Below are 27,789 nucleotides of genomic sequence, written 5' to 3'. Positions count from 1 at the left end.
GTTGCTTTCATTGGTTAATAAAGGAACTGCTTTGGGCCTATAGCAGAGCTGTAGGGGAACAGAGCTAGGTGGGGAAAACTAAATGGAATTCTGGGAGGAAGAAGGCAGCAGAGTCAGAGAGAAGAAGCCACGGAGCCACAGGAGACAGATGCTGGGAATTTTACCTGGTAAGCCACAGTCACATGGCAATATACAGATTAATAGAAATGGGTTAAATTAATATAACAGTTAGCCAATAAGAAGTTAGAACTAGGGGCCTGGAGAGATGGCTCGGCGGTTAAAAGCACTAACTGTTCTTCCAGAGGTCCTGAGTTCAATTCCCAGCAACCACATGGTGGCTCACTACCATCTATAATGAGATCTGGTGCCCTCTTCTGGGGTGCAGGTATGCATGCAGGCAGAACACTGTACATAATAAATAAATAAATAAATAAATAAATAAATAAATAAATCTTCGAAGAAGAAGAAGAAGAAGAAGAAGAAGAAGAAGAAGAAGAAGAAGAAGAAGAAGTAGTAGTAGTAGTTAGAGCTAATGGGCCAAGCAGTGTTTTAATGAATACAATTTCTGTGTGTTTCTGTGTGGTTATTTCTGGGCTAAGCTAGCCCAGCGGCTGGGATGAACAAGTGGGCCCTCCTCCAATAAATCCTGACTCCCCCTTAGTTGTAAAATCATTCATTTATTTCTCCAAGGGGGACATAATGGTATCAGATATGAGGCAGCATTTGCTACTAAGACAGGGAAAAACCTGGCTGAAAGACTGGAATCAGGTACACTGGACTGTTTTTCATGATAATAATGAGGCACACCAGCCTCTCCAAAGGTTTGAAGCTGGGACCTACATATTGGTCCACAAAAGCACCTTTTGTTGACCTTTGACCTAGATCAAGACCCTGTCAGTAATGTAGAACCTGTAACGGGTAGAGCTTTCCTTAAAGCAGTGTTCTGATTTAGATCTAAAGTCTGCTACTTTCTAACTCTCATCCCTTCACAGAGCCTGGAGATAAAGATAGAAGAAAGGCAGACAGCCTCAAGATGAGCTCTGTATAAGCTGGGTTTTGCCCCCAAACATGGCCAATATTTTGCCAGCCCAATAAACATACCTTCAGGCTCTCATTGCCTGATCCTCTATATAATCAGAACATATTGCTAGCAACTCTCTCTCTCTCTCTCTCTCTCTCTCTCTCTCTCTCTCTCTCTCTCTCTGTGTGTGTGTGTGTGTGTGTGTGTGTGTGTGTGTGTGTGTGTATGTGTACACAGAGTATAAACAGAAATTTCTCACAAGTTTTTCACATCTTACCCAGGGGCTGCCTGGTCTCAAAGGTTCAAAAGGAGAACCCGCTCCTTTTCAAGACAGCATCATAGGAATGAAGGTAAGAGCTCCTAATGCCGGCAGTTGTTGGTGGAAAGTGAGGTTCCCCCGGGGCTGGGCCCCACCTCAAACCAATTCATTTTCAGAGCTAGCACCTGTGTCCCTTCTTAAGGAGCATCCTGGCTGCTTTAAGAGGGCTCCCAAGCTTTCTCGCAGTGGGAATGTTAGCAGAAACATTTGCAACTAAGAGATTTGCCTTCCAGAATCTGCACCAAGAATAAGAGACAGATTGACGAACAGTTGTCAAAGATCATTTTCTTTGACAAGCCAAAACCTTTTAAATTTTTACTTTTTTAAAAAATTGATTTTTATTGAGCTCTAAATTTTTTTCTGCTCCCCTCCCTGCCTATTCCCTCCCCCTTCAACCCTCCCCTAAGGTCCCCCATGCTTCCAATTTACTCAGGAGATCTTGTCTTTTTCTAGTTCACAACAAACCAAAACCTTTTCTAGAGGCAAACACTTCCTTGTTTCCTCTAAAGTCCCTCATGTCCATGCACCTTGGTTTGGATCCAGATCATTACACAGTTTAGTGTGGCTACCAACCCAGCATCCTGTGACTAGAACCCCAGCATCTTGGCCCACTCTTCTCTAAATCCCCGAATGTCTAGAAAAACTTGCCCGCTCTCTCTGCAATTGATCAGAATTTGATCCCTTGTCAGGAATCTTCTTCTATTGAAGTTTGCTCTCTCTATGCACTAACTGGGGGTTTTGTGATGTATCAATAAACCCTGGTTCCAAATGATTGACTGTATTCCTTCCCAGACTAGGAGAAGAACCCATCACTGCCCAGGTAGCAAATAGGAATTCATGTGCCCACAATTGGAGGGGAGAACACACCTAGGTTACTGAGATAATTGACACCACTCTTCTGTCTTCCATCTGGGTACAGGGCCAGGACCATTGGAATCTGACTGTAAAAGCAATGATGGGAATGAAAGAGCTGGAAAACTAGAGAAGAAGCAGGGAGATTTGGGTTCTTGACCGTGGGTGCCTTAGCAGAAGACAGAACATTAAAGTTGGCAAGGGCCTCGTGGTTCTTGGATTCATGTCGCTCATTTCACAAGTTGAAAATCTAAGGCTATGTGACTTACTCAGAGCCAGATGGCCAGATCTCTGAAGAACTAAACCTCAGGCAGTATTCTTTCCATGCTACAGGGAGTTTAGAGGTTTTTACTATAAGCCAAGTGGGGCAAGACTAACAGGTGTCAAAATACAGCCATTGTCTTAGTAAACATTGATTAAATGGTTTTGGCAGAAATCAAAGAAACCTTGGATCCAGTGGAACACAGCAATTTTCACAAGATGGTTATATTACAGATTCATACAGTGGCTTAAGATGCTGCAAAGTAATTAAAACGTAATCAGAGTCTGTATGCTCTGTTGATTTTCCCTTGAAATGTCAGATTTGCATTGTATACATATAGGCACAGATTCTCTGGGGATGGAGGCACATGGGAAGGTAGCTTTGCTTTCCTCCAAAAAGAGCAGAAAATCACCAGCCTGCAGAAGTCGTTTCTAATTGATAAGTTCCTAGCAAATGTGAAAATTAATTAATGTAGGTAAAATAGGAAATCTTGTTCAGCCAAGGCTGTAATATTTGTTTTCTAGAGTCCAGAATGTTCACAGGAAAACAACAAATGGTTAGATGCAACCAAGTCATGCATTTTAAAAGAGCAGACCTTGACAGGGGCCCAAGTTGCAGCAATGTGTTTCTATGCCCATGAATCTGAGGTTGGTTGTCTGCAACCCAGTGGACTTGATTGATTAATCTCTTCTGTTTGTTCTTTGTTTCTCAGGGGGATCCTGGGCTGCCTGGACTGGATGGATTTGCTGTAAGTCATGCTCCTTGTGTTAACACCCGCCCCCCGCGGGTGTCAACTCCCAAATGGTTTCCTTTCCCTCTTCTTGGTGGTATCCAAAGGTCTCCAGAAATTTACTCAAGGAAAATCCAGAGTGTTGAGAGAGGACAAGTCATACTGCCTGCATTTTCCAGATAGAAAATCCTGAGAAGATGAACTGGCCATCTCAATTTTAAGACAGGCAGTCTTCAGACTTTAGATCAGGGATTCGATGCACCCCTTCCTTATTGGCAGGGTATATGTTCTCCAAGGCCCCTAGCGGATGCCTGAAACCATTGATAATTCTAAGCCCTATATAGGCCATACTTTTCCTATGTACATAGGCCAATGATAGAGTTAAATTATAAGTTAAGCACAGTAAGATATTAGCAACAATTGCTAATAAACAATAGCACACTATAGTAAGATAAGTAATAAAAGTTGTTAGTATGATCCCCCACCAGCAACAACCTGAATTCCTTCTCAAAGGAACTTAGTGTACTGCATGTAGCATTTCTCTTCTTGTGAAGATATGAAACAGCATGAAGCCTATGTGATGAAGTGAGGTGAACAATGCAGGCTATGAGACATAGCATGGGGTGACTATTGAAAGGTGACTTGAATATAAGCACTTTCCCACTTTTCCTGTTTACTGGGATTGATGGGGTAACCAGAAAGGAAAACAATGGATAAGGAAGCCCACTCTATTCTCTTGATATCTTAGGAAGGCACCGGGCCTTGCATTCTGCCACCATCTACTAAGTGTTCTTCTGTGTGTTCAGTGTTTTATATACACTTCTTTTAAAGATATCGCATATAGAAATTCATTTTAGGACATTGATGAAAAGTCCACAAGTTGCACTCCTAAGAAATTTCTGTTTCCTTGAGATTCCACATTGCTGCTGCTTCCTTTTGAGGAAGCCTAAGAACCATCCCTGGTTTCTTGTATGTGTTCTCTCTTTTCTTCTTTTGTCTTGTTAGTCTTCAGTACGTATGGGGTACCCACTAGGAGCCAGGTGCTCAGAGTGTTCCCGCAGGCAATTTAGACACTGTCCCTCCCACAAAGGATGTGAAAATGTAAGGGTAGGAATATGTCAGAAGAATTCCAGAAGGCCTTAAGGAAGAACTATGTATCAAAATTCTGGTAGGAGATACATATCTATGAAAGATAATGTAGTTTCTGAGAAGAATTGATGAAGTTTAGACTTGCTAGCAGTGGATATTTATAAAAAAATATGAAGTATGTAAGCCCACACCGGAAAAAAAAACAAAGATAACTAAGGATCAAGGTACAGAGGGACTCCAGAGCTCAATAAAATTGCCTTTAAAGGTGCGTTCATTAAATTCATTTAATAATAACCACTCTGCTTGCTTCACAGTTTCTCTTAGGAATTCAGCCCCCTCCCCACAGACATACAGTGTTTACCTGTCAATACAGACATTGATGCCAAAAAAGAACTTAGCTTTGAAAACAGGATGTTTGGTAGTGAAACAGCAGGTTGGTGATCAATAAGGTTGTTCCTGGTTGTCAATCCAGAATTCCACAGAACATGAGCATTACCCTGTCCCTGTCCCACCCTAAAGATGGACACCATTGTAATTATTCTCTGTAGCTGAGTAGATCGTGGCATCTTCATTTCTAGATAATCTTCTAATTCCTCTTTCCCTTCCGGTTGTCCATACCTTGACCTCCCTTAGGCTGTCCATCCTTTTCTTGGGCATGTCCCACCTGCATCCTGCTACCACTCTGAAACGGAGCCTCGCATTTCCCCGCATCACCTTTCTCCTCATTTCTCTCTGGCTTTCAGTGGGGATACTCATTTCTACACATTTTCTAATTTTCCACGTGACTTTAGTCTCCATTTGACTCATGAAATATTTAGAAGTGTTTTTTCATTACCAAGTATTTGGTTACTTTCCAGATACCTTTCTCTTATCTTGTGTTTAATCCTGGGAAATTTGCTGAAGTTGGGTTTATGACCAAAACTTGCAAGCAACATATATCCAGCAGTTGGTGACTATAATGATTTAAGCAATATTTACTATGTCTATGTAGTTGATGGCGTTTTGATAGTTGGTAACCTGACCGTTTTTGTAAGTTCTATAAATTACTGAGGGAAATACTGAAAATTTTAGTGATAACATGTTTTTTGCATGGCTTGTTTTGCCTGTACTTTTATCAGGTTTTACTTTGTGTACATTGAAACTCTCTTGTTATATATAGATATAAATAATACTATGATGTTTTCTGGAATTGACCCATTTTTTCATTATGAAATGCCCCATCTTTATATCTAGTTAATAGTCTTAACCTTGAAGTCTGTTTTATCTGATACTATATAACATTCTTTTTCCTTTTAAAAAACTTTAATAGTAACAATTCAAATACAGAGCTCAGTATAATTAATTTTACAATAGTTCTTGTTGTGATTATTCTTCAGCATAGATCAGTTTTTACTAATCCTAGAGGGTCATATATAGGGAATAATATCATATGTAGACATTTGGGTCTAACTCCCATCACCACAGTGCTTTTGAGAGTCATCCATAGTGTTCCATATAAAAATAAATTTGCTGCTTTTCTTCTTGTATGTCATACTTCATTTATCAATCCCTGTATCAGTGACTACTTGAAACAGTTCCAGCATTTTCTATTATGAATAAAAATGCTGTAGCAACTCTCATACAGTTCTTGTGGACATATATGTTGTTTTGTTTTGTGAAAAGCTACCGTGCCTTTTGACCTTGATAAAAAACTTCTGTCTCCAGGGTCCATCAGGATACCCTGGATCTCCTGGAGATGCAGGACCCATAGGACCACCAGGCTTACAAGTAAGACCAACTTAAGACTAGTGTGTAGTGTGTATTTGCAGTATTCCCTTTCTTCACCAGGCCATGGACTAAATACAGACCTATGTAATATAGGCTCTCTTACAGAAGGGCAAAAGCAATTTCTGGGAGATTATGCTGAAACATGTTCATTCTCTTTATTCCTCTCTCCCTTTTCTCTCTTTTAGACACAGGCCCTCACTATATAACCCTGGCTATCCTGGAACTCACTTTGTAGACCAGGCTGGCTTTGAAATCATAGATATCCACCTGCTTCTGCCTCCTGAGTGCTGGGATTAAAGATATATCACACTCCAGTCTTGAAACATACTCTTGCTAAGAGTTATTTGTTGGCCTTGCTGACCAGGTTTTTGTTTTGCTTTCCCTGGCCATCCATGATGTGCCCACAAAGCTTGCTAGTATAACTCAACCTGAGGTATAGCCAAGAGAAGACAGATACTTGACACATCTGCTTGTGCTGTTTGCTCCCTAATTATGCCATGCATTGTTAATTAATCAAACCAACCTCTATCATCGCCATTCTAAGAATACTTCAAAATCTTGTCAGCCTTGCACCTTGGACAGCTGTACCTACCTGTTTTTTGACACTGAAACTAAGTATCACTGATAAAGGAAGACTATAGCTAGGCATCTTTGCTTCCAGGAAGGCCTTATCCCCAGGTCATTCTCAACAATGCCTAAATCCTACTACTTACTACTATGACTGAACTTAACCAAGTCACACTGAAACATTCCTAGCATGGTATAAGGAATAACATGCTATTTTTACTGCCTTCACATGAATGGGACTAGCAGGTCAGTTTGGGAGATTTCAAAGAAGAATAAAAGAAACAATGATGGGTACTGGAGCGATGTACCAATGATCAAGAGCACATACCACTCTGGCAGAGGACCCAAGTTTGGTTCCTAGCATGAACACTGGTTAACTCAGAACAACCAGGAGCTTCATGAGATGCAATCACCATCTTCTAGCCTCAGCAGGCAGGCACTGCCCTTGTGTGCACAAACCCACACTCAGGCACACACGTATACACAGAATTAAAAATAAAAATCTTTTCAAAAGAAATCATGAGAAATGGAGCTAGAAGACCACTATTGCAAAGCTAATTTGCATTAAGCTGGGAGCCAGCATATCCCTGCTATTGCCCAGCATGGCTATGGTTTGGTTTGGTTTTGTTGGGGGTTTGTGTCTGTAATGAAGAAATGCTCACTCTTTTATTACTTGTTAATCTAGGGTCCCCCAGGCCCTGCTGGACTTCCTGGTCCAGACGTAAGTATGCTTTGGGAGTATTTATGTCCAGCCTGCCACTAAGTTCTCTAATTTTTTTCCCACAAAGATAGTGGCTGAAATCTGTTTTTTAGTTAAAAAATAAAAATAACACATTCCAATTTAAGTTGATGAAGCTTATTAGTAATTGATTTTCTTTTTTCTTTCCTGCACCCCTGTGCCCCAGGGAAATATGGGGTTAGGTTTCCAAGGAGAAAAAGGAGTCAAGGTAAATAGATTCTCTAAATACAGTCTACATCCCACGCGCTCCAAGAAATGTCTCTAGGTTACATATGTATGCATGCTTGTATAAATGGGTTTGTTTTCCACCTTAGAAAATGTCCACTTCCCATCTCATGCAATTTCCATACGGAATACATTGAGAGCTACATGCCACACACATGGGCTTTTGGAGTCTTCTCTTTCAAAAAAAAATTCACCCTGATTCCTATGTATAAGTCTATACTGTCTACAAATATACCCTCTTAAGATGTATTCTTTCCTTTCCTTCCACCTAGGTATTTATCTGCATTTTGCATATTCTGTTGCCTGCATGCATGAATGCACACATGCACACAAACACTCATACACATATTTCCTAGCTCTTCTGAGCCACTTAATGTCTCCTTCACTAGTCCCTTTTCTTTCCTGCCTGCCCACCTTTGAACCAATCAGACATGTCCAACATTTTGACATTGTGACACAATTTTCATAAGAGAAAAATCACAGAAAATGATCTTATAATGTTTTTTTAAAAGTTGACGATTTTGTGTTGGGCCACACCCATAGCTACGTTGGGCTGCATGAGGCCATATGCAGCCTATGGGCTACAGGTTGCACAAAGCCAATAATAGAGTCTTATCACTGTGGGCAAGAGGTAGCCATTCCCCTTGCCCAAATCCCTTGTGGCTGTCTTCTCACTGCCCTTTTGTATATGAGCATGCAACTGGGAATCTGGTTTTCTCTCACTCGTTTGCTTTTTCCTTCTGCCGTGACAGCACAAAACTCACTCTTGGGCTTAGAATTTTTATCCCTTATAAGTGAAATTTTGGTTTGCTTCTTGGCAAGGGTAAAAAGAAAAAAAATAATGGACAATTTTTTTGTGGATTACAACCAGAAAACTAGCTTACCTTTTGCAAAAAATGGTCTGTATAACTATCCTTTGTTCAATATCTCTTTGATTTTACAGGGGGATGTCGGCCTCCCTGGCCCTGCAGGACCACCTCCATCTACTGGGGAACTAGAATTCATGGGTTTCCCCAAAGGGAAGAAAGGCTCCAAGGTAGCAAACCTTTATTATAGGAAAAATTACCTGACCCTTTCTTGTTAATACTAGAATTCAAGTCTAATAATCAGACTAACCTGAGCCAATTCCAAAGTAGGAGTAATGGGTTTTGGTAGGAAAGGCAAAGCCTTCTTTGTTTTGTCCTGAGTTGGTTTTCTGGTGTGCAGTTGTGAGTATACCTGTATCTGAGTATTCATATAAGCATTTTTTGCCTCAGACTTGCACATTTAATTTTTTTATTGATTTTTATTGAACTCTACGTTTTTCTCTGCTCCCTTCCCTGCCTCTCCCCTCCCCGCTTCAGCCTTCCCCCAAGGTCCCCATGCTCCCAATTTACTCAGGAGATCTTGTCTTTTTCTACTTCCCATGTATATTAGATCTATGTAAGTCTCTCTTAGTATCCTCATTGTTGTCTAAGTTCTCTGGGATTGTGGATTGTAGGCTGGTTTTCTTTGCTTTATGTTTAAAAACCACTTATGAGTGAGTACATGTGATAATTGCACATCTAATTTTAATATGCCAAATAACTTTTTTTAAAAAATGCATACTTGAATTATTTCCCTATGAACTCCAAAGCTCTCAGTATTTAAGTTGTCCACCAAACACAGTGAGTATAAATGTTTCCTTTGTGAATTATCATTTTGAAGAAGTCATTTGCCCATCAAGCTTTATTCAGTAGTAGAGAGCTTACTTAAAGGTCCTGAGTGGTCTCGCAGCACGGGGCGGGGGGGGGGGGATAGTTGACCTTAAATATAGGAAATATTGCTAACAAGTAGCAGTGCATGATCTAATTTGCCTTACATGAACCACCAGGCTGAAGGTTACATTTCATAATCTGCCCGTTTCCAGCAGGATACGCTGTGTGCATGGCGGTGCTTCAACAGTTTCATTCTATTCAGCTGAGCTGATAGCTTGCGGGAGCCTGCATTCCCTTCCTTCCCGAGGTTCCTTTGAATTTTGCGATTCTGTTTCCATGACGAAGGAGCCCAGATGGAAACATTCAGAGTCTCCTCCCTTAATATTGCCTTCGTGGACAACTCCATTCCCTCTAGCTCAGTAGTTCTCAAGCTTCCTAATGCTGTGACCCTTTAATACAGTTCAGGTTGTGGTGACCCCCAGCCAGAAAATTATTTCATTGCTACTGCATGGCTGGTTTTTTTGTTGTTGTTGTTTTTGTTTTGTTTTGTTTTTTGGTTTTCAAGACAGGGTTTCTCTGTAGCTCTTGGTTCCTGTCCTGGAACTAGCTCTTGTAGACCAGGCTGGCCTCGAACTCCCAGAGATCCGCCTTCCTCTGCCTCCCAAGTGCTGGGATTAAAGGCGTGTGCCACCACCACCCGGCAACATGGCTGTAATTTTGCCACTGTTGTGAATCGTGATGAATCTGATGCACAACCCCTGTGAAAGTGTTGTCTATGACCCACAGGTTGAGAACCACTGCTCTAGCTTTGTCTAGAGGAAATTCTTGATTTGGGAGCAATCTAAGAGTATGTAGAAGATTATCTGCACCTCCAATCCCTCCTAAATCACGAGGAGCTTTTCCATGGCCTTTGTAAGATAAATTTGCACTACAGGGAGAGAAACAGTAGAAATGTTATGTGTCTCTTTCCAAACTTTGATTGATAACATTCTCTTCTTCATATGTTCGAAGTGGCTTCTTCCACAAGAAATGAAACAGCTATCTATTCTCCTGTCCCAATTCACCTGAGTATTTGAGATTATGTATTAGTCATTTACCATCCATAGGCCAAGGGGCTTCCTAAGATAAGACATCACGGCAAGCATACGGATGTACGCCACTATTTGGTGCCGTAATACTCATACTTATTGGTTCGCTACTGGGTAGCCCAAGTACTTCCAAGAAGCCTCTAGCATTCGTGTTCATTGTTCCCTGCTGCTACTCATTAGCCTTTGGTTAACTTTCCAGGGTGAACCAGGGCCTCAGGGGTTCCCAGGCATGAGTGGCCCTCCAGGGTTCCTGGTAAGTCTTCTCACTTGGTAAACATATATTCCTGGGTCGTATTGGATAAAATGCACTGTGTGATTAACAGGAAGACCTCCACCCATGCTTATTACTGTGAATGCTGTCATCTTTACTGAGGGCCTTGAAGGAAATAGTCTTGTTTCTTGACTCATGCAACTTTGAACATGACTCTCCATGCTCAAATTTCAGAGTTCAAACAGACCTAGGCTTGCCTTCTGGGCCAAGAATTTCCTATTTCTGACTTTTGTTCTCCTGGCCCACAAAAGAGGGCAGTAATAGAGTATATCTGAAGATGAAATAAGACACATGAGAGAATGCTTTGTACATAGCTGGAGCTTAGCAAGTGGTCAGCAAACAATATCTGTTCTGAGTAACCCTATCTTTCCTATCTGCCTTTCTGGCTTAGATTCTTACGCTCAGCAAACGCTTTTGGAAGGCTTCTGTGTGTCAGGTTTTCTACTGACCTCAGAGGCTATAAGAGAACCTAAATAAGAGTTCCTCTCTGTCCTCGAGGTTGCATTCTAATGGAAACGTGATAAAGAATGTAGAAAGCATGAATCAATAGCAAATTCAAGGGCTGTGATGTGGCTCAATGGTCACTGTTGGCTTAGCATGCCCAAAGCCCTGGCTTCTATTCCTAGCAGCACAAAGAGAACTGAGCTAACAAGCAAAAGTCTATACAATGGTGACATATAAAAGATGGAAAATGAATGCAGTGGTGGAGTATAGGAGGGGGAACCACTCGGGAGAGAATGGTCAGCAAAAGCCTCTCTGAGGAAGTTCTGTGTAAGCTGAGGCCTGGATAATGTGAGAAAGAGTGCCTGGAGACTGAGGGAACCATAAGTTCCAACTCCCTGAGGTTGAGAAAGCTCAGCACGTGAGAGGTGCAGCAGGTGAGTGGCCAAGGTCTGCAGAGTAGCATATAACCCTAGTCCTACCAACTAGGAGGCTGAGGTGGAAGGATCGTCATGAGTTCTCAACTAGAATGGGCTACACAGCAAGACCCTATCTCAAAAATCAAAATAAAGCAGTCGAACAGAAAGGAAAGGACAAACTAAGAGACATAGGAGTCAGGTCAGAGCCAGCTTCAGAAGTCAATTGTGGCTTTTATTTGAAGTGTCATGAACAGCTATTTGTGAGTGTGTGTGCACGCGTGTGTGTGTGCATGCGTGTACGTGAGCATGTGCATGGTGTGTACTTATGTTTGTGTATGTGTGAGTGGACCTTTGTATGTAAGTGCATATTCATGCGTATACACATGTGTGTGGAAGCCCAGAGATGACATTGGATGTTGTTCTAGATTGCTCTTCACAATATTTACTTAGACGGAGTCTCCGGCAGAATCCAGGGCTGTGCCCAGGATCCTGCCCTCTGTCTTCGGAGTGCTGAGATAACAGGGTGTCACCATGCCTTCCCATCTCTTAAGTGAGTTCTGGAAACTTGCACTCTGCTGCTTGCAGCAACATTGCAAGAAGTTCGTCCCATCTCCCCGTCCCTGACTTGTATTATTGAAATCATACTGACTGGGTGAGGGCCAGATGGGAGGATCTGGAGCAGTAAGCACAAGTTATTATAGCAGCCCAGGTAAAAGATGGTGGTAATCACTCAGGTCATGGTGATAGCAATGGAAATGGAGAGAAGTAGAAAATATGAACATGCTGTATTTTTTATTATGGAACATTTCAAACGCATACAAATAGAAAGACAATGGCATAATGGTCTTCCTGGGTACTCATTACCTTGCTTCCACAATTAGCAGCCCATGGTCCATCGGAAGCATATAGTCAACATATTTCATCCTAAATGCTTCAGTAATTCTCAAAATAGGGATTCTGGGAACTTGCTAACCAGTTATTATTTAATGTCAGTTAAGAAGGCAGAAATCTATGATCATAAATACATACAGTTTTCTGGTGCCTGGAAAACTGTAATGACGAAATCTGGAATGAGGGCCCTGCGCTACAGTTGGTTGTTTTCTTCCACGACAAAATGTGGTTTGAAGAAGCTGACAGAATTTTCACGAATTGCTGTTAGAGACTGGGAGAAAGTGGCTAAATCCAGGACAGCAAGACTTGCCCCCACTTGCTGGCACAGTGGGGATAACTGTGGACTCCAGTCTTCCCCGGTAGTACTTTGAAATACTCTGTCTCACCGCGCAGCCAGGAAGCGCAGCCTGGGGAGCCAGTGGCACAGATTGCTTCCTCGGGATTCCTGTTACCCCACAAAAACAAAGGGGCGTAGAGAATCATTTGTTCTACTCCCTTGATTTTAATCAGCGTTGCAGCTAGTGAATAGGAAAGGAGGTGAGCCAGGGTGTTGGAGGGAAAGCACCCTCTCCTTAGACTCAACTCTAGCTCTGGGGCTTGGACAAACAGCTGAATTGCTTTCTGTCAATGTGCAATGTGACAGCAGCTATTGCTAGTCTTCCTTCTGAGGCCCAAATTGCACTGTATTGAAGATTCTTTACAAAGCTTTCCTATGTGATGTCATAATCTGTAGCTCCATATGGCTACGGAGCTCTTGAAATGAGACGAGCTGTACTGTAAGCAAATACACACTGATCTCAAAACACCAGTATGGAAAGAGTGATTTTAAACAGCTCTTGTTTCTGATGGATTTGGATAACTCTTAAAATCTCTTTCTCATTTAAAAAAAAAAAAAACAGCTACTAAGAAACTGCCGGTATCATACTGGCTCACATTATATTTCTATCAGATGGCGTTTTGCTAGGAGGTTTAGGAAGAAGCATGGCACCTTTCTTTGTAAAGCATCTTGTTCAGACTTGTCACCTGGCATCATCCTTGTGAAGTGAGCGAGTGAATCCAGGTTTGTCCCTCTTGCCCAGAGTCACTTGAGAGCTGAGACTGCCCTTCATTGTTTCTGTTTTCTTGTTTTTTTCCTCAGAATGTGTTGTTTAATCATTTTTTTCACCAATTACTTTCTTTTATTGAAAATAGTTTTTTTCTCACATAATGTATCCTGATTACAGTTTCCCATCCCTCCACTCCTCCCAGTTTCACCCCCTCCGTATACAGTCCCTTTCTGTCTCACATTAGAAACCAAATAGGCTTAGAAGGGGTTGCAATATACTCTAACAAGATAAAACAAAAACTAACACTTTGGAAATGGACAAAACAAACAAACAGAAGGAAAAGAGCCCAGGAAAAATCACAGGAAACAGAGACCTACTCATTCGCACACTCAAGAATCCCATGAAAACACTAAACTGGAAGCCACGATCTATACTCAGGAGAGCTGTTCCAGACCGGTGCAGACTCTGTTCGCCTTTCAATACTGTTTAAAGCTAGCTGCTTCAGAATTTATTTCCTCATACCACACTGCCCCCTGCAGTCCAATTTACGAAAGTCACCCAGTGGAAGTATTTTGGCCCTAAAATCGCCAAGATTTTGTGATTCCACTCTGCTGCTCTGGGATTTAGGATTCCCTGGCTCATGCTGCCTCCTTCCCCCTCTTTTCACGTAGATTTCCTCCGCCGTGATATCGTCTCAATCCCTTCCCTCCTGTAAGAGAGACCGACTGAAGACAACATGTGGTGATAAAATCACAGTACTGTTCCCAACTAGTGTTCTCAATGTTTCACAGTTGTAAAAACAGAAACCTGGCTGGAAAAAAAAGGATCAAAGTTGGGGAATGTCTCCTTGTACACAGCACACTGGATTGCATAGAATGGGAACCAGGGAAGCAGTTCTAAGCTCACTCCTACATGGATTCAGTGGGGGACAGAAGTCAAATAATGTAACACCTTCACCCCTACCTTATCTGCCTGCTTTATGGGAACATTCATTAATACCCTGATATGCCTGAGAGCAAAGTTAGGAGAGGAAAGGGGATGGCTATAGGAGGTGTCATGAGCTTTCTAGAGGTGCATTTCTCGAAACTAAAGCCTCCATCAGACCAGCTTTCGATTACCCGAAAAACAAGACCTTAAAGAGTAATCTCTAGAGATCCCAAGTTGTTCCTCTTCCTTCCCATTTTAGCCCCAATCTTTGCAGGAGATAAAATGCACAATCTGATGGATGTGTGCCCCACGTTCTTTCTCTTGCACCTTTTGTAGTTTAAAAATAAATAAATAAACTAATTAGCTAATTAAATGTAAAAAGCCCTGATTTTCTGGCTTGGTCCCAGCTTTAATCATTTTTACCTCTCTCGTTCCCAGCAGCAGGCTCACAATTATAGGCCACAGGTCCCTCCATGAAGGCTGTCAGAACTGCACACACATGTCCATGGGATATGGACACATAGGAGAAAGTAGAACGGCAGTGGTTCAGGGCGAGAGCAGAGATGAACCTGGAAAATCCTGATCGTGACTGTTCAGTAGATCTGAGGGAACTCCTGGGTAGGTGAAGCTCTCTGACTGAATCTCCTCAGAAACGAAACGCAGCAGGAGCCTCGAGGTCTGGAGAATAAGGCTCTAAAGAGCTAAGCTAGTACTCTAAGAAGGCTTCCGGGCCGTGCCTGAGTAGAAGGGTGGGGGCAGCCATGACAGGACTGCTCACCAAAGCCAACAGTAATGGATCAGGTCCCGGGATATCTAGCTAGAACAGCTTGTTCAGCAGAGTCTCTGAACAGTGCTTCCCTGTGCACAGTGGCTTGCCAAGCCATTTATCTTTTATTGGCTCTAACACAGAGAGAGCTTTCCTTTTTACATTTTCACATGTTTATTTTTGTATACATACTTTTTGCAAACTCTGGACCTCAAAATGGTGAGCAAATACAGGTTCTCTCACTTTCTGAAGAAATAAAAGACTTTCTTGTATTTATCCTCCTGGGAAAGATGGACAGGGGCATAGTTACAGTTCCTGGGCATTATGTTTGTCTGCTGTCTTTTGCCGTAGTTGTATTCTCTGTGTCACTATTGCCTTAATTCAGCAAGTATTTTCTGGATCACTTTGCATATGTGCCCTTGGTAATAGCATGCTTCAGAGGCAGACGGGAATGGCTGTAAGAGAAGTCTCCCACTTGGAAAATTTTCTTTTATAGAAGACTTGGGGTTAAAGAGTTTGGGGCTGCCATAACACTTTGGGACAGGTCAGGGAAGGTTACTGGAACTACTCAACTTCTCAGGCCACTAGACACATTCTGCCAGTAGGCAGCATACTTTTGTTTCCAATTTGAAATATGGGGTAGAGGAAGTTAAGATTTCAAACAGGTTTACACTACATTTGATTTTTTTAAATATGCCTTTATTTAATCTTTGAGGATCTCAGAGAATATATTTTGATCATATTAATCCCCTTGGCCCCAACTCCTCCCAGATTCTTCCCCACCTCCCTATACACCCAACTTCATGTACTCTTTAAAAATGGATGAGTCCAGAGAGTGTTGGCTGACCACAGTCCATTTAAATTATACACCATATTCAGCATGAGGGCTGAAGTATATCTATGAAAGCAGAGAAGAAAACAGAGAAGTAGGAGCCAAAGCCCCGTTTCAATTGCACCTCTCAAAGACACCTTCCCCACAATGAAAAAGCAATGGAAAATCCCACATTTGTTTTCTTTAAACTCCTGAGTCTAGGAAGGGATATTCATTCAGGTTGCAGTACTTGTAATAATACACAGATTCTTTAAGAGAAAGAAAAGGATACAGATGGGATCAAGACAGCATCCTCAGACCAGCTGAGTGAGCGCCTATCAGGGGAACAATGGAAGATACGCCGCAGCTTCAGTTAGCATCTTTTGACAAGCTTATATCTGAGAAACCTTCATTCCTCCTTTACTCTTACAACAGGAATAAATACTATTTGCTAACAAACAAAAGAAAAGCCCTATGCTCCAATATGTACAATTTTAAACAGTTACAAATGGCTTCAGCTAAGTTTCTCATGAAAGATTTTATTCACTTTGGTAATGAACATTTCTATAACTTGGAGGTCTGGATGTTGGCCCTGGATCCAGGCTTGAAAAGGCTCTCTCTACATCTGCTCTTAGATTTCCTGCTTGTCTCTACAGAGCCCAAAAATCAAACTCATAGCTCTAAGTCCTCACTTCTTATAGCAAGGCGAAAGGAACTGATTAATAATCCCCTTTGGTTTATTCCTAGGATGTGATGAGAAACTTAATAGTACGAGTGGGAGACTGTAGGTAGAAATATTCCTTTCCCATGGAAAAGGATGTCGTGATCCTCTTGTGTATCTGAAGGGGAAAATGTTTTCCTTCTAGTATGAATTCCCAAACATCTACACACCCTTCTATTGTTCTGCCAAGTTCCTCGGTGGCAGAATGCAGCTAGCTGGCTCTCGTAGAAAGAGCTCTGGGATCACAAAAGACTCAACTTACTCATTGATTCTTACCCTTCCTGGATGCTTCTCATCTGTAAAAATCAGTATGGGACAATGAGGACTACTGAGAACTCAAGAACAATAGCAATGGGTTTTTGATCCTACTGCACATACTGGCTTTGGGGGAGCCTAGGCAGTTTGGATGCTCACCTTACTAGACCTGGATGGAGGTGGATGGTCCTTGGACTTCCCACAGGTCAGGGAACCCTGACTGCTCTTCGAGCTGATGAGGGAGGGGGACTTGATTGGGGGAGAGGGAGGGAAATGGGAGGCGGTGGCGGGGAGGAGGCAGAAATCTTTAATAAATAAATAAATTAAAAATAAATAAATAAATAATGAAACATGACATTTGCCGGAAAAACAAAATCAGTATGGGAGTTTCGGCACTTTATTATTCCTGTGCTACTTGCTAATGATGCCACCAGTACATGTGAGAGTGTTTGATGGAAAGGCATTACTTCTAGAACCACAAAGCAATACTGAATGAATGGCCCAACACATAGTCATTCTCTATGTGCTTTTCGGCAAGATGCTCAATATAAGGAGATTACCTAAGGACTCAGTAGATCTGGTTTGAAATGACTTCTTCCCCTTGAATGGAGCCATGCAACAAATGAGAAAACAAACAATTAACTGACTGAGATAGAGACTTGCTAAATATTAGCCTTGGTTGACCTGGAACTCGCTACATAGCCCAGGCTGGCCTCGAATTCATGGCATTCTTCCTGTCTTAGGCTCTGAAAAGCTGAAACTCTAGATATTTGCCATCCCACCATCCCAGTGAGAAAATGATTGTTATAATTTCTGGCTTCTGTTTTTTTTCTTCAGGAGTCTGGATCTGTTGGAGAGAAAGGAGAAAAGGGAATCCTTGGTTTGCCAGGACCTAGGGTATGAACTTGGAGTCTCATTTGCCTGTGTTTATCAAGTCATCTGACCCATTTTCTTTCCTTTAATGAAATGTAGCTCTCTTTTTTCTTCATTTTTATTTTGGTCCCTTGATTGTATAATTTGATGGGCTAAGCTTCTCTTACTTCTCTTCTCAACTTTCTGGCAGGCTCACCTCTCCACTTACCCCATTCTCTTGACTGTCTGGCTCCCTTGAATAAGGAATGATGTAACTGCTACTCCTAGGTGGCTCCCCAATCTGCTTGGGCTTTTAACTTTCGTATATAGTTTTCTCCTGAGCTGCAGGATGGTGCACATGCTTTCTTGCCTTTATTCTTTTATACTCCAAGAGAGTGTGAGCAAGAAGGATAACAGGAATGGAAGAGAGCCAGGTGTAATCTTCACAGGACATAAACAAGTCTGGAAACTTCTAGAACATAGTGAATAACGTTTGGAGTTAGCAACTTTCCAAAATAATCTTACTTTGAATTGAGAAATGATTATCATTCCTTCTGATTCCTAGCTTTCAGAAACTGAGACCTTGGGTTAGAAGAAGTTGGTCAACTTTTACCTTACATAAGCACATTTGAGAGAATTGTGTTTTTAGTTTGTCCATGAGGATATTAAGTCTCTGAGTATTTAGCAATATTTAATTATTGTTATGCCATTTCTTTTTCTCCTTTCCCTTATCCTTTGTCCTCAAAACTCATAATCACCAACAAAGAATATGTTTAGGGTAGCAGACAAGAAACAAAAAACAAGAAACCGTCTAATAAAAACATCTGACTTGAAACCAATGTAGCTAAGTATGCCATCCAACCCTCCTACTAAATTCCTACTGTTACTTAAAATGCTTCCATTTATTTAGCTCTTTAAAAATCTTTCATGAAGCTATTCATCCTGATGGATTAATGCCTAGAAAGAAATTAAGCCAAGGCTAGGAAGGTTTTCTTACCTGGCTTTAGCAGCTCCTAAATCTTGAACTCGGGTGGATAACTTTGTTATATGAGTCTAGCAGCATTTTTTTTCAAGTGTGATCTATTCACTTTCCAAGGTGTGGTTCTTCACTTCACAGGGTCCCATGGGTTCCGAAGGAGAACAAGGACATCCGGGGAGACAGGTATTTTGATTAATATCCATAAAGCATTGGTATACAAAATCCTAATCAAAAGATCACCGTACTTTACTTAACATAGCCAAGTGGAGACATTGCTTATAATGCAAATATAATGCAAATTGTCTATGTTCTAATTATGTAATTTTATAATCCTAGTCTCTCCCCTGCCCCACTTCTCTCTGTTCTCACCCAAGAGGATGGATAACCACTGTTACACTACATTTTGTGTTTTGACATGCCAAGGTGCGGTAATATATAATGGCATGTTATCAAGGGTCAACAAGGCTAGCCTGCTTGTATCCACACCTCTATGACTCTTATGCACTTTAATATGCAGGTTAACTACCTAATGCCATATTATCATCTGTAAGAATTGGCAAAGCTGTCCACACTCTGAATGACAGCAAGATCCCTGTACTATTTGCCTTGGCATAATTGACAAAGCAGCTCACCTTATATATTTGAACTTAGTGATAACTAAGTTTCTATCACAGGGAAAGAAGGGGACTTCTGGTTTTCCAGGGATTAACGGGTTCCCAGGAATTAAGGTAATATCATTGGGATTTAAGAAGTGAAAAGGTGAAGAATTCCTATAAATGCCTACTTAGGATACGAAGTGTTTTTAACATTTTGATGCTTTAGATGTCACAGTTTTCTTAAATGCATGTGCCCCATGCTATACACAAAGCTGATGAACATTCATCAGATGTTACCAACACTTAGTGTTTAAAATTCTCTGCTGACAGTGCATCCTGCCTACCCTAGTATCCACTCTGGGTATTCCCCTGAATCAGATTCTAGTCACTGAGTCTGTCTTTGCAGAGAATTAGGACTCTTTAGACTTCCTTTGCCATCATTCAAACAATAAAGGTGGTAGGCGTTAGAATCTCAAGCCTGCTGAGAACAGAAGGAAACAGTTGAAACCTGGTGCCTCCTTAGCTGTGCTTATGCTCCACTTCTTGGGCCCAGAAACAGGATGCCTCATAGTGGTGTTGCAAAACAAAATTGAGATCCCTCGTCCTTGACAAATGTGCAGATCACATTTGTAGATCCAGCTACCTTGTTTCATCTTCATCTTTGGTTCCTTGTTCTTGGAAAGTAACCTCTGAACTAGATGATCCTGGAAGGCAGGGGTCAAGGGGGGACTTGCTACTTTTCTGGGGTTTTGCTTTGAAGGCACATAGATCTTGGGTGATGTAATCAAGGAAAATTTTGTGTTCGATCTATTTCATCTTTACAGGGTGAAAAGGGTGGCGTTTGGTCTGCGAGGCCCAGACATTTTCACCGATCCAGATGGCACTGTGATCTCAGGTGCAAAGTGTTAAAACCTGTGTCTCCTGTGATTATTGAAGGAATCCATTGTTAGCCACTGAGAGAAGAAAAGACAAGGTGTTAAAACCTATATCTCCTGTAATTGTTGAAAGAATACATTGTCAGCCACTGGATGACCGACAGTATCAAGGGCCACTCAGGAGTCCTGAGCTTGGTGAATGAATCGAATTCCAACCTCTTAGACAGACAAGCCAAGTGCAGCCTCCCATTTTTGTATTGATCGGTCAGGACAAGAATCTGGGCTTTCCTAGGCCTGAATTTGATTAACAGGAGGGTTCTCCTGGAATGCTTAGGGGAGCAGCTGGGCTGCCTTTAGCCTTAGACTGTAGAATACTCAGGGTTTCATGGAGATGCCCACAAGCATGCTGCTCATCTTCGAGCCCAAAGCAGTATGTTATTTAGAAAGTTTGTCCTCCTCTGTCCTTGTCCTAGTTACTGGGTATGTTCCACCCTTCCTCTTTGCCTTTGCTAAACATCTAAATGCCTAATGTTGATAGTGGCCTCCAGAGTTCTACTCCAAAGAAACCTATAGTGATAATTATTAATCACTTTAACACCGACAAAAAACATCTAAGGCTGTAGCAGTAGAAGACCCTTGCTAGCACTTTCCAGGGCTTGTCAGAAAAATAAAGCTCTAACAAGACCAAGTATGAAGCATTAGTAGTGACTTGGTGTGATGGTACATGCCGGTGATTCCAGAACTTGGAAGTCTGAAACAGGAGGATAGTAAGTTCAAGGCCACCCTGGGTTACATCTTGAGATCTAGTTACAAAATAAAATACTAGTGGGGCCTTAGCTCTGGAAGGCCATTATCACTAAGATCATTAGCAACTGGGAGGCCTGAGAACAGCAACAAAAACTGCCAGGCCCATCACAGTTCCCTTCACCTCTTCCCTGGCATTTTGTGGCAAGTGCAAACATCCACTGTAGCATCTTACTCTTCTCTTTCATTGGAATGTCAGGTTATCCTGGAGACCCTGGTGTGCCAGGCCTCCCAGGCCCTAGAGGAGATGAAGGCATCCAAGGCCAATATGGCCCTTCTGGCACCCCTGGCCTCCCATCGTTAACAGGTAAAGCAAACTAATCTGTTCTGTGCATTGATCAGTCTCCGCCGTACTCCAATCCCTAGCATCTCCCTCTGAAATTCAGGAACCAGGAACCTACTCAAGGTCAAAGGAAAGGTAGACTGGTCAGTAGGTTTTCCCATAGCTAGCCTAAAGCTAGTGTATACATAGAGTCGGCCTAAGTCAGTAGCTTTCTTTTGTGTTAAATGAGCACCACAGACAGAAAGACAATTCCAGACTACCATCGAGGCTGGAAGTGATCGAGTGGTTGGAACCCTCTCACTCTTCCCCTGGATGTGTCATTTGGTCTTCTACCTGCCAGGAGAGTTTAACAAAGAAGAACCTGGCTATGCCTGGATCCTCAAGGTGGCTGCTAAAAGCCTTCATGAGGGGTGGCTAAAAGTGTAACCTATTTGGAGTTTCTTGGCATATACAAAGCCATGTGTTCTATTCTTAGCATGAGATAAATAGAGAGACAGATGATAGATAGATAGATAGATAGATAGATAGATAGATAGATAGATAGATAAAACTGTACCTAGACCCTCTTCTAGGCTTAACTCTAGCACAGAATGGCCCTAGGATCCTATGGGTGATACTATTCAATCAGTCTCCATAGGAGACAACATAGATTCCATTCTACAGGGCAGAGAAACAGCATGCCAGAGTCTGGGAGGCAGGGCTGGTCCTAGTACAAACACCCAGACATGTCTATTAAAGTCACTAGTTTCTAAATTCCATGGAGAGGGCCCCCTGTAAGGATATTTGTGTCTTGAAGGGAGGCCGTTCATAGGTGGTACAGCTGGGTCCAGCACTGAAGTAGAACCAATAGAGCAGTCAGCGGCTAAAAACCTAGCTTTTCCTCACAAGCTAACCACAGTTTCCTAGGCGATTAGGTAATCTATTCTCAAGGGACGTTCCTAACTGTCATGAAAGAGAGGAGCGAATGAGTTCCCAAATGCTTCCCTTGTGTTGGTCTGTCTCTACACTGCTGATCAGAATGTGCCCAAACAGTAGGGTGCTATGGTGAGCATTTTGTGTGGGCTTATCTTTCCAGGTCTTCCAGGTGCCCTAGGGCCTCGGGGATTTCCAGGCCTGAAAGGAGACCAAGGAAACCCAGGGCGCACCACCTTTGGAGATGCTGGTCTGCCTGGTAGAGTTGGTTTGCCAGGTTTACCAGGCTTACCAGGCCCATCAGGCCCACCTGGTAAGTTATTCTTTCCTTCCTTTGGTGTTGAGACCTAGGCCTGGTTCAGAAGCTTTATGATTTTGACAGGGCCCCTCCCAGAAGAAACAGTTCAGTGAGGACCTCCAACAGCAGTGGGGGCAACAATGAAGGCTCTATCCCCTCTGAGTCAGCTCACCTCTACTGGCAGTAACAATAGTGCAGTGTGTCTTGTGTCAAGAAATGGGCCGGCTGATGATGACCAAACACTAACGTCTGTATTTATCACCCTTCTGTCCTGCACGGCTCTCAGTGCCCACACCCCTACCATCTCTGCCAGGACTTTGACTTTTCAGATCCCAGGGAAGTAGAATTGGACTTATTTTCCGAGTGTCCTGAGCTCCAGTGAGGTAGGCTGAGGATCTGAGAAAGAAGCCCTGCCTTCATCCTCAAAGTGTCTGCCGAAAGCCTTCATGGGGAGGGGGCTAGAGGTGTGGCCTAGTTTGGTGGGGTTTTGGCCTGTGCAAGGCAATGGGCTCTGTTCCCAGTCTAAGATAGCTGATTGAAAGACAGACAGAAATATAGATAGATGATAGATAGATAGATAGATAGATCGATAGATAGATAGATAGATGACAAAATGTGAGTATCTACACAGTGCTTATTCTGAACTCTGAGAGAGAAAGGCTGGAAGTATTATTGCCCAGCATGTTTCTTTACAGCCTAAATCCCCTGACCACTGAAGCTGGCACCTGCTTCCTCTTTGCCCAAATAAGGCTTTCTTGGCTAAAGCCTGGCACTGCTGAGTTATTGAGTTACTTTGTTCATCTCAGAATCTAGTGCAGTGTGAGACACGTAACAGTCATTCTGCTAGTACAGTGAATAGAGCCAAATGAGAGTCCTGTTGGCTCTTCCGCGGCAGGCTTGGCAGAGATCCCAGGCTCGGATTTTTTTCTCCTGCTCTGCTCTGTACGTTGACCCTCAAGGATCCAGCCTTCGAGACTGAGGTGAGTCCTTAGGTTTATACCAGCCTCCAACCTTTTGTGTTCTTTCAAATCCTGCAGGTCGCACATTTGAGACTGCACCCTTGCCTAACATAGAGTCTGGGTTCCCGGGTCTCCGAGGAGAACAAGGTCCAAAAGGACATCAGGGCCTCAAAGGAATAAAAGGTGAATTTTGTCTCTTAGATGCCTTTGTCCCCCCAAATCCCTAGAGAGAGTTTAAGGGGATTGATCAAAACAGTGGCCTTAGGAACCTGAACAGAAGTATTCTGGGTTACAGAGAGAAGGGATAGGACTCATGGAAGTGTTTTAATTGGGGCTCTAAGAGTGGAGCTGGAAGTTGAGGTCACACAGGACAAAAAAAGAGGCTTACGGGCTGCTCTTTCCACCCCTTGAGCCCACGATTCAGCATTCCAGGGTGCTAACCAGTCCAGCTAATTCACAAGGCTTTGTCCAGACACTGCTTCCCAACACCGTTAGCCTGAGGACTCTATAGGTCAAGACCTGAGGTACTGAAAAGGCCAGCTAGCTCCAGGAAAACAAGTGAGGTCTCAAGAGCTGCCTCATAAAGCGGCTCACTCAGGAGGTCTCGGATCAATCTTAAGAAATGCAAATTCACTATGCCTGCGATACTTGGGATCAGAGGTGCTTCCAATTTTGTGGCCTTTGGATTTTGAAATATATTACATAGATTCTGCCAGATAAGCATCCCTAATCTGAAGAATTCCAAATCTCCCTTGCTTAGCGTTTGTGCTCAGTTTTCTGTCATCCAAGAACTAGACCATTGTCTCAGAGTTTCCAAGATCTCAGTTTTCTAAAAGATCAGAAGAGATCCCTCAGGATCATAGGGAAATGGAGCCAAGCACATTGTGCAGACCGTGCTGTTTCCATGATACTTGTAGCTCCTTTGTATGTCTTCGGATGTGCTTTGTCGAAAATGAGCTTGGGGGCACACGCCTACGTGAGTTTGAGACCAACATACCCTGTATGAGACCTGCCTTTGAAAAATGCACTTCGCTGAAGCGCCTGCCATCATCAGTCACACCAGTATGTGTGAACTAAATTCTAGGCCCTCGGTTGTTTTAGTGGCCATTGGTGGTTCTCAACATGAGACTCGATGGTAGCTGGACCTCTTCCAGGACTAGTAAAAACTGACGCACAAGCCCAGCTGTCTTCTGGTGGCCTTAGGCTCCTTGAGTCTCTGCAAAGCCCTTTGATTTTCCCCCAAGGGATGCTTGTCAATCATGGGTAACCACTCTTGGAAAAAGAACCTACTTCATTAGTTGTCGTCGTTCGTACTTTTCTTTGTTTACTTGTTGTCTCTTTTTCCTTCAGGAGACTCTGGGTTTTGTGCTTGTGAAGGTGGGACGCCCAACATTGGACCAAATGGGGAACCAGGCCTGCCTGGGGCACAAGGTCTCATCGGCCTCCCGGGTATTAAAGGGGCTAGAGGAGATCCAGGCTCTCGGGGTGCATCTGGCCCAGCTGGGGCTCCAGTAAGTCCTAATTAACTTTGATACAGAAAGGGGAATGGAGAATTCAAATGTTCTTCGCTTCCCATCAATCATTTTTCTAATGAAAGATAGGGGTAAAATAAATGCATGATAACAATCTCTGAAGATTTTGCTTACATTTCTGCAGTTAGCCAAATCAATTCTTGTTTCCCATTGACAAGTAACCAATCACAGTGGTAATTGGGAGCACAAGAAATTCCCTCAACAATTGAAAAATCAGAAGCATTGCTTTTGTAAGCCTAGGCTCTAATTGGAAATTGTGCTGATGAATTAGTGGAGAAAATCTTCTGCCGAGAATAAATTAACAGAAACTTTGAAAATAAGCAAAAAAGAAAACAAAACCATGGGCCTTTGTCACATGAAGCAATCTGACCAGATGGTCTCTAAAGTCGCTTTCTGCTTTAACCTACCATTGTTCCCTCCTTCCCTTGCACACAGTAACTTAGATTTGCCGCCTGAGTGATACTGCTTAGAAACTAAGAGAAAGCCCAGTCTTCATAGATTTCAAAGTTTGGAAAAGATACAGAAAATGTGAAGTAATTATCCAAGATAGCTACATAATCACTTGCCCAGAACACTGTGAAAGAATACCCTTAATCACACACTTTAGGTCATACCGTTGCTCAGCACAAGAATTCTATGAAGCCTGCATTTCCTGATTGCTGCCTTTTATTTCTTTATCAGGGGTTATTTGGATCTAGAGGACACACAGGCCTCAAAGGAAAGAAAGGAGAACCAACCATCAGTAGAGGACCAAAACGGCCAGGAGACAAAGGTGACGCTGGTCCTCAGGGGACTCCAGGTATGGCAGGAGCTCCAGGCAAGGATGGAATACCAGGTTTACCGGGCCTCCCAGGCATTCAGGTAAGTAGATCATTCCTAACTGGTTAGCTCTATAAACCACCTTACTGGACTCAGGGGAGACTTACTGCTCATTGCATTATGGAATAAGATAGAATAGAGTCTGACTCCCCCCAACATGTTAACTCCATGCTTTAATTTTCTGTAAAATAAGATTTTTTTCTCTATTCTCTCATTTGATAAGCACTAGGAATAATTAACCATATCAATTTCAAATGATTTGGCTTCCCAATGACTTACTCTCTCAAGTAATCCAGTCACTTTCTTTGACTACAAGGGTTGTTGGTGCCATTCTCATTTCCTACTTCTTTCCCCTAGCCTTATCTAGAACCTCTTTCAAAATCAGACCACCCAGAGTTGGCAAGACTCATTTCCAGTCAGCAAACTCAGAGGCTGGTTGATAAACTAGAATGATGGAGAATGTTCACAAAACACAAAGCATTGCTCACTGACTACCTCGTTACTATGGTTAGAGGCCTTTTCAGATGATAAGTCTTAAAATGATCTTTCTTTCTCTTTTTCTTTTATTGTTTAGGGAGACAGTGGATCTGGCTTCCAAGGTGAAAAGGGGTCACCAGGACTTCCTGGTAAAAAGGGCCTTGATGGTCCAACTGGACCACCAGGAATTGGGCTGCCGGGGCTTCCGGGGCCCCGTGGACTTCCTGGAGATAAAGGAATAGATGGGTTACCAGGGCAACCGGGCCTCCGTGGAGCTCAAGGTGAGTCATACAATCAGATGGTTTTCGACTTGAAAAGTCAGCCTTTTGTGAAATGACCATGACTCATAAGCATGAAATGCGTCAGAAAAAGAGATCTGACTAGCTGTAATCACTCCAGTCAATCCTCAAGGGGTTTCAAGTAGGAAATGGCTCATCACTGTATTGTGGTAAGTTTATAAGGTAGAACAATGTGGCTTTCAGCTCTTCTTAATGAAGACTCTTGTAATTGAACTGAAAATGTCATGGAGCTGCCTAGGTAGGTTATGAGCTCACAATCCATAGAAAAGTTCGGGGAGAGGATGGATGGCACTTTTGTAAATACCATCAAAGTAGTTAGCAGAAGGTTTGATAAATAGTTCTCTAAGTTGTATGGTTGTTATGGCTATAATATCAGGAGACAAAGACCTTTCCCAAATGACAGACCCTCAGATTTCTCAGGGATTCTAACCTACCCCTTATATAATACTTAACTCTCTTTCAATAACTTAGTTTTCCCACTTGAATTTCAAGGTTTATAATAGGCAATATTCCTGCTTATATAGTCTGAAGGTCCCATACTGTAACTTGTCTTTTGTGCAGTCAAAAGACCTCTTCATCACAGTTCTTGTGGTCTGTGACTTTTCCTTTTCTATGAATGGCACCACACTTCTCATAGTCATCGAAGTTTGAAAATTTAAGGTGATCTTGTTCTTGGAAATGCCTCCCATGATTACTTTGCTCTTCTTGCTGATAAGTTCTCAGTATAGCATGCCTAGCTTATCAAATGCTCAAGGGCTTTTGGAAAAGATAGACGTATGGTTGGATGGATGGATGGATGGATAAGTGAACAAAAGACAATTTCCTATGGAGTTTTTCTTCTGTTCCTTGCTGAGTGTTTCCATTCAATTCTATTTATGCACAGTGCTGACAATTACCCTTCTCTTCATTTTTACACTCTACCATTATTACTTAAATTACTGCTTCTATTAATGGTTTTTTTTTTCTTTACCAACAACATTGTAAAGTCTCTAGGTACTGAAGAAGGTGAAGCTTCTTACCCTTTCAACCTGCCTAGCAGAGTACAGCATTCCTTGAGAGACCAATATTTATATACAGATGAAAAGCCCTTCCTAACAACCTTGAATGGTTAACAAATAAACATAATATATCCTGTCTTAAATGTTCATATTTTAAAATATACTTTGCTTAATGTGATAAGCATGGAGGCACAAGCTAAAGCCTCATTCAAGATTCTTGAAA

The 27,789-nt window shown here is 42.3% G+C and overlaps 1 protein-coding gene across 1 annotated transcript in view; it reads left to right on the top strand.

Annotated features, from left to right (window-relative positions):
- Window positions 1-27,789, top strand: part of LOC121437118 (collagen alpha-6(IV) chain-like) — an 87,257-nt gene that overhangs the window by 30,753 nt on the left and 28,715 nt on the right. The window contains 18 exon segments of the mRNA XM_041636955.1: window positions 1,303-1,371; window positions 3,167-3,202; window positions 5,978-6,040; window positions 7,293-7,328; window positions 7,513-7,554; window positions 8,515-8,607; window positions 10,535-10,588; window positions 17,721-17,780; window positions 18,853-18,897; window positions 19,389-19,442; window positions 20,135-20,152; window positions 20,154-20,205; window positions 21,189-21,296; window positions 22,348-22,497; window positions 23,520-23,624; window positions 24,792-24,952; window positions 25,655-25,834; window positions 26,367-26,550. Coding sequence (XP_041492889.1) covers window positions 1,303-1,371; window positions 3,167-3,202; window positions 5,978-6,040; window positions 7,293-7,328; window positions 7,513-7,554; window positions 8,515-8,607; window positions 10,535-10,588; window positions 17,721-17,780; window positions 18,853-18,897; window positions 19,389-19,442; window positions 20,135-20,152; window positions 20,154-20,205; window positions 21,189-21,296; window positions 22,348-22,497; window positions 23,520-23,624; window positions 24,792-24,952; window positions 25,655-25,834; window positions 26,367-26,550 — 1,510 coding nt within the window.

Source organism: Microtus oregoni, unplaced genomic scaffold, assembly GCF_018167655.1.
Source record: "Microtus oregoni isolate MIOR12 unplaced genomic scaffold, Mior012 000050F_ref0000143, whole genome shotgun sequence".
Lineage (NCBI taxonomy): Eukaryota > Metazoa > Chordata > Mammalia > Rodentia > Cricetidae > Microtus > Microtus oregoni.
The sequence above is the reverse complement of the archived record's forward strand: the minus strand, read 5'-3'. Positions and strand labels throughout refer to the sequence as shown.